The sequence below is a fragment of the Phocoena phocoena genome, chromosome X, assembly GCF_963924675.1.
Source record: "Phocoena phocoena chromosome X, mPhoPho1.1, whole genome shotgun sequence".
In the NCBI taxonomy this organism is placed as follows: domain Eukaryota; kingdom Metazoa; phylum Chordata; class Mammalia; order Artiodactyla; family Phocoenidae; genus Phocoena; species Phocoena phocoena.
The window spans coordinates 53,359,985-53,367,305 of record NC_089240.1 but is presented as its reverse complement, the minus strand read 5'-3'; the positions used below and the strand labels follow the sequence as shown (position 1 = coordinate 53,367,305).

At 44.5% G+C, this 7,321-nt stretch overlaps 1 protein-coding gene across 1 annotated transcript; it reads right to left on the bottom strand.

Annotated features, from left to right (window-relative positions):
- Positions 1 to 775: 775 nt before the first annotated feature.
- On the bottom strand, positions 776 to 5,366 carry LOC136142120 (zinc finger C4H2 domain-containing protein-like). The gene is made up of 4 exons (XM_065900171.1): positions 5,223 to 5,366; positions 4,541 to 4,713; positions 3,516 to 3,678; positions 776 to 889 (listed from the first exon to the last, which is right to left on the bottom strand). Exons 1-4 carry the CDS (start codon positions 5,364 to 5,366, stop codon positions 776 to 778), a joined length of 594 nt encoding a protein of 197 aa, XP_065756243.1.
- Between the last annotated feature and the right edge of the window lie 1,955 nt (positions 5,367 to 7,321).

Here is a 7,321-nt window from a genome sequence, read left to right as displayed (position 1 = left end):
TGACTTAGGCAACGAGTTAGGCAGGACTTGTGGAGTGGGTCTGGCTCCCTGATTTCACTGTGGGGAACATCTGCTACTGATTTTCAAAAGCTAGGGTTTATTATGGGAGAAAAGCCCACAGATTTTAGGATCCCCAGACACATAGCCTGGTACCTGAGAACTTTAATATATCTGGGAAACTGCCAGGTGGTGGGGTGGTGAGCTCAATAATAACAGCCAGGCCTCCCAAATGAATATGAAAAAGGAGAGCTTGTCCAAGCTACCTCCGGGCCTTGAGGATGAGATGAGGTTGCGGGTGGGGCAGATAAATGCACCAAGCCTATTGAAAAGTCCAGCAAGAAGACTGTTGTCCCTTCAGAGCCTAAGGCAAAAGTACAGGGAGGGGGCACACTGGAGCCTTCACCTGAAACAAGATATGGGTCTCCCCAGGCCCTCAGGCCTTAGGCCCCAGGCCTCAGGCACAAGAGACAGAGAATCACATCTGGGACTTCCACCCTTCCCTTAGCTCCAAACAAGGGCAGGGGTTGAAATGTGGGTGAGAGAGAAGGGATCTTTAGACACAACTGTCATTAGCACCTGAACCACATCTCTTCCTAAACCAGAAACTCCAAGAGCAAAAAGAAATAAGAGCAAAGTGAGAGAGGGGTTGTGCTTCCATCACATTAAATAGGAGACTTTGTAGAGGTGGGGAAGGGTTGTTTCACATGGAGACATCAATCACTCTGGCCAAGGGGAGAGGTTATGAGCAGCAGAGCTCTAAGTGTTCTCCCTCTTTTCATTCATCCTGCTTCCGTTTTGGCTTTTTGGGGTTCCTGGACCGACTCTTGGCTTTGCACAGAGGGCATATAGGTGCATTCCGGTGAATTTGTTGGTGACATGACAAGCAGGCCTGGTGGGGGGCACAATACAAAGCAAGTTAGTGGTCAGATTCTTCTAGGCCATGGCCCATCTTTCCCAGGGGCCCCCACAAGCAATTGCGATTTCCCAACAGGAAGGAGCAAGACCCAAGTAGTGAGTCCCAAGTAGCAAGACCTGTGCTGGATGTAAGGGATGCAAAGGATATAAGGGAGTGAGAGTCAAAGAGGGGTACTGAGGAAAAATATCCAAAATTTGGCAATAAGGCAAAATGTGACTTGCATATTCATTAAGCATTATACTGGAGCATGATCTAACAGGCTCACTCAAGGATTATTTAATTCTCTAGGACAGGTATCAATAAACTTTTTCTGTAAAGGCCAAGATAGTAAATATTTTGGACTTTCTTTTCAGGTCATATGATTTTAGTTGCAACTACTCAGCTCTAACTGCCTTACATAAAAGAAGCTATAGACAATACATAAACAAGCAGGCATGTGTGGGGGCCAATAAAACTTTATTTACAAAAACAGGGAGCAGGTCACACTTGGCCTATGGGTTCTGGTTTGCTGACCCTTGCTCTAGGAGAATGTCTCTTTATTTGACTATTTACTACTTATTTAAAAAATTGAAGTATAGTTGATTTAAAATGTTGTGTTCGCTTCTGGTATACAGCAAAATGATATAGATGATAGATAGATAGATAGATAGATATTCTTTTCTGTTATGGTTTATTACAGGATATTGAATATAGTTCCCTGTGCTATACAGTAGGACCCTGTTGTTTATCTATTTTATACATAGTAGTCTGTATCTGCTAATCCCAAAAGCCTAATTTACCCCTGTCCCACCCCCTTTCCCCTTTGGTAACCATAAGTTTGTTTTCTATGTCTGTGAGTCTGTTTCTGTTTTGTAAATAAGTTCATTTGTATCATATTTTATATTTCACATATAAATGATATCATATGGTATTTGTCCTTCTCGGTCTGACTTACTTCACTTAGTATGATAATCTCTAGGTCCATGCATGTTGCTGCAAATGGCATTATTTCATTCTTTTTTATGGCTGAGTGGTATTCCATTGTATATATGTACCACATCATCTTTATCCGTTCATCTGTCGATGGACATTTAGGTTGCTTCCATGTCTTGGCTATTGTAAATAGTACTGCTACGAACATTGGGGTGCATGTATCTTTTTGAATTAGAGTTTTCCCCTGGATATGTGCCTAGGAGTGGGATTGCAGGATCATATGGTAGCTCAAATTTTAGTCTTTTAAGGAACTTCCATACTGTTCTCCATAGTGGCTGCACCAATTTACGTTCCTGCCAACAGTGTAGGAGGGTTCCCTTTTCTCCACACCCTCTCCAGCATTTGTTATTTTTTAATGATGGCCATTCTGACCGGTGTGAGGTGATACCTCATTGTAGTTTTGACTTGCATTTCTCCAACAATTAGTGATGCTGAGCATCTGTTCATGTGCCTATTGGCCATCTGTATGTCTTCTTTGGAGAAATGTCTATTGAGGTCCTCTGCCCATTCTTTGATGGGATTGTTTGTTTTTGTGTTATTGAGTTGTATGAGCTGTGTTTATATTTTGGGAACTAAGTCCCTGTTGGTCGCATCATTTGCAAATATTTCCTCCCATTCCTTAGGCTGGCTTTTCATTTTTGTTTATGGTTTCCTTTGCTGTGCAAAAGCTTATAAGTTTGAATAGGTCCCATTTGTTTACTTTTGCTTTTATTTCTATTGCCTTGGGAGACTGACCTAAGAAAACACTGGTACAATTTATGTCAGAGAATGTTTTGCCTGTGTTCTCTTCTAGGAGTTGTATGGTATCATGTCTTACATTTAAGTCTTTAAGCTGTTTTGACCTTACTTTTGAGTATGGTGTGAGGGAGTGTGCTAACTTCATTGATTTACATGCAGCTGTCCAGCTTTCCCAATACCACTTGCTGAAGAGACTTTCTTGTCTCCACTGTATATTCTTGCCTCCTTTGTCGAAGATTAATTGAACGTAGGTGAGTGGGTTTATTTCTGGGCTCTCTATTCTGTTCCACTGGCTATAAATACTTTTCCATTAAATAGTATACTATTTGCCTATTTACTATTGATCAGGGCCCAGATGCTGTGACTTAATGTTGATAAGGCACAAATGGCTTTTGCCCAGTAGAGATGCAAATTATTTTTGTTACAAAGAAAAGGTAATCCTAAAGATTACAGTTTTATTTTCCTGTAGGACATTAACCAGTTCTGGATTTAACATTGCAAACTTATTTCGGCATTCCTTTCCTTTCTTGACTATATAATTATCTGTTCCTCTAATGCTTCTGGAACCAGCTTTGTGATGCTGCTGGCTCCCTTGTTAATGACACACGTTCACTATATATTTGTCCGAGTCACGTTTCTAACTTTCTGAAAATTATACTTTAGCAGAGCCTGCCAATCTCCCTGCATTCTAACCTCTCTGGGAATATGAGGCAACAAGACCAGTGGCTCTACTATAGCACACATACACACCACCCCTTCCTCTGTGTCCCAAGCAAAGGCTGTTTTAGGAAGACCCCAAACAAGTAAGGCCAAAGCCCCAGACCCAACCTTCCATGGGGCGGCTTGAGGATACCTTGCTTCCTCCACAGTCCATACCCAGCTCACTCACCTTCATAGGTGGGGGCTGCTGCCTGAAGGTGGCTGTCTGCCGAGTGTCCTGCTTCCTAGCCACTTGGAGTTGTTGGGCGGCAGCGGCTGCGGCGGCCAAGGATTCAGGGATTGGGGGCTCCTGAGGCTCCGTCTGCCACTCTGCTTTCTGCTTCTCAAAGTAACTTTGGAGATGAGAGACATTAGCTGGATCATTCTGAAAGCAAGGAGGACCTTGCCCCTCTTAAGGACTCCATGCTACAGAACGAAGGGGGTTGGGCTGTGGCTCACTGTAGGAAGCTCCTGCACCCTCTCCAGCCCAAGGCTCTTTTCCCTGGGTACCAGGCCCACTGTGTGTTGGGAAGGGTACTCCTCCTGCTCCTTGGCTCTGACAGGCCCAGAAAAATAAAAAAAAATCCCAAGGCTAGCCAAGTCCTCAAAGGGCATTTGTCTGCCCTCCATCCCATGTTCCTTTGCAGTATTCCTATTAAGTGTTCTCAGGCCTCCGCTGGCATACCTCTAGGAATAAGAAGCTCACCACTTCCACAGGCAGCCTGCTCTACCTTAAGGAAGTATGTTCCCTTGTATTCCTTCTACAGAAATGAGCTCTGTGTCTCTGTAAAGTAAGCCCAGTTCTTAACTCTGGGTCTTAAGGTGAAGTTCCAGGCTAGCCCCTGGAGGCCATGAAAGCTCACCCTTCTGTGTGTTCAAGGTTTCTGGACACCCCTTCTAGACCTTGACTTGGAAAGTGACCTCTTAAGAGTCACAGACACATACACACACAAAGAGTCATAGACATAGTCTTGTATTGTCAAAATTGCACAAGGAACTTTAAAAGCCATCTAGTAATTCTAGTCTAATCATCTGACAGCCCAACACAGAGACTTACCCAAGGTCATGCAATGAGTCGGCCACTGACAGGCCTGGGGCTAGGACTGGGTACCCTGACTTTCAGACCAGGCTTTATGTGTGTATATATACGTGTGTGTGTGTGTGTGTGTGTGTGTGTGTGGTGTATGTTGCAGGGACAGGAGGCAGGCAGCTTACTCCAAGGAGAGCTTCTCCTCCTCTTCACATAGGTCAGGGAGCCTCTGCAGGCCCAGAGTCATGCGCAGGGCATCCACATGTTCCTTCAGCGGCTTATACTCATCATGTAGCCGCCGGGTAGACTCTAGCAGCTTGTTTAGGTCATTCTCAGACTGTTTGATGGTGTTTTCCATCTGGAACACAGAGTGAGGCAAGCACAGAGAAAAGACTCCAAGATTCTCAGCGAGGCTGTACAGCTGAGTGGATAATAGCACAGGCTCCAGAGCCAAACCAATCTGTGATCAAGTCCTCAACCCACTATGTATTCTATGTGACTCTTGTCAAGCCTCAGTTTTTTCATCTGTATAATGGTGGTAACTTTCATACCTACCTCATATAATCTTGGTGAAGATTCAATGATTGAATTCATATAAGCGCTCAGTACAGGGGCTAACACAGAGTAAAGGTTCAATTAGTGGTAGTTGTTATTCAAATATAGAATCTTAGAGCTGGAATGGCCCTTAGAGTTCATGTAGTGCACCCCACCACCATTGTACAGATCAGAGAATTGAGACTCAGAGAGAAGAAGTAACTTCCTCAGAGAAATGCTTCCTAGGAGCAAAGACTACATAAAGACTCAGGGCTTTTGCCTCCCAGGCCAGTGGCTTTTCTCCTAGATCAGTGGTTCCCAAAATGCAGTTACCAGATCAGCAGCATCAGCATCAACTGGGAACTCATTATGAATGTAAATTCTCAGGCACCACCCCAGATATAAGCAATCAGAAATTCTGCGGTGAAGTCCAACAATCTGTGTTTTAACAGGCCCTCCAGGTGACTCATGAGGCATGTTCAAGTTGGAGATCCACTGGCCCAGATTTTCAGCCCCTCTGTGATTAATACCTTGTTTATTTCTCTATCCTTAGTTACCTGGCAGCAGAACTGCCAACTCCTCATGAGACCCTGATATCCTGTGATCTTGTGACACAGACAATCCCAGGTAACTACTGTCCAAATTGCATTCATATTTCCTTTAAGACCCTAGGCCTGGCAATATCAGGAAGTAGATATTGCCACAGAAATGAGTCTCCCAAGAATAGAAACTTTAAAACCTGCCCCATGTTTTCAAATGCTCCATCAAGGAACAAAATCATCCCCATTCAAGACCCACTGAGCTTTTAGCTTAGAAGAAAGAATCTCCTGCCTTTGTGGGGACGGCTTCAGGCTGCCTCTGCCTGAAGAGAGGGAAGCTTAGAAAGATGGCTTAACAAGATAGCCCTGGCTCAGGGCCTAACTCTGTACTCCATTTCTCTAACTCTGTACTCCATTTCCCTAACTCTGTACTCCATTTCCCTTTTCCTGCCTTCTCCTGCTGGTCTGTTTCCTCCTTTGGGGGAATGGCAGGAACAAGACCCTGCAGATGGAAAAGATCAAGACCCATTTGAAGGCTGAGTTTGAGGCCCTTGAATCAGAGGAGAGGCACCTGAAGGAATACAAGCAGGAGATGGACCTCCTGCTACAGGAGAAAATGGCCCATGTGGAGGAACTCCGACTGATCCACGCTGATATCAATGTGGTATGTGGCTGGCTGCCTGAAGCCTATTTCTGGGCCCTTTGAGGAGGAATAGGCAGTGGTGAGTGCTGTGGACTCTCCTTGAGATATGGCTGTGGCCAATTTGGGGGAGTAGGCATCAGGCTATGGTGAAATGGAAGAATCCAGGAGTTCTGAGATCCAGCCCTGGCTCTGTCACTGATCGACTGTATATCACTGGACAAGTTCCTTCTTCTCTCGGGGCCTCATTTTCCTTTTCTGTACCGTGAGAGGGATTCAGTCACCTCTGAGGTCTCACTCAGCACTGGTGTGCTCTCATTCTGGGAGTCTAGAAGTTGAGAGCTAGCTTTGGGGAAAAGCAGAGCAGGCAGATGCCTTGGGGATCTAACTTAAATTTAGGGCTCCATCCAAAGCTTCCAACTAAGCCAAACAAACCATCTCTGCCAGCCTACCCAACTGGGGCTCCCTCATTACAGTCTCTCTTTTGGAGACCCTTGGAATGTGGGGAATGAACTGCCTGCTATGGTGATAAGTCCCCCACTTTATAGAGTTATTAAAGCAGAGTCTGAATGATCACCTGTCTGGGCTGCAGTATTGGTGATTCCTTCACCAGGAGGGAGGTTGGAGGTGCTGACCTCTAAGGCCCTTTCCAACCCTTAGAGCCTATGATAATGAGAATTTTTTTTTTTAAATCACGTTTGAAGGAGCTAAGTGTGTTAGATTTATTCAAGGGAGAGCACTACTGGCATTTAGTGGATATGGGCCAGGAATGCTAAACAGCCTCTCAATGCACAGGAAAGTCCCACATCACAAATAACTCCCACCCAAGATGCCAACCATGACCTCTTGAGAAACTCTAGAGCAGCACTATCCAATAAATTTTCTACAATGACGGAAATTTTCTGTATCTATGCTTTCTAATACAGTAGCCACTAGGCACATGAAGCTACTGAGCATTCAAAATATGGCTAGTGCAACCGAGGAACTGAATTTTGAATTTTATTTAATTTTACTCAATTGATCAAAATTAAGTTTAAACAGCCACATGGGGATAATGGCTCTCATATTGGACCACACAGCTCTATAGGGTCCCCTCATCAGTTCCAGAAGAGGCAGGAGACGGGAAGAACTGCAGCTCATTTCTTTTCCTAGAAAGCATAAAACCTATTTCTGGTTGTTAAATCCCAATTGCATACCCTCTGGCTCAGTAATCCCACACCTAGCAATTTATTCTAAGGAAATAAGTCAAGGAA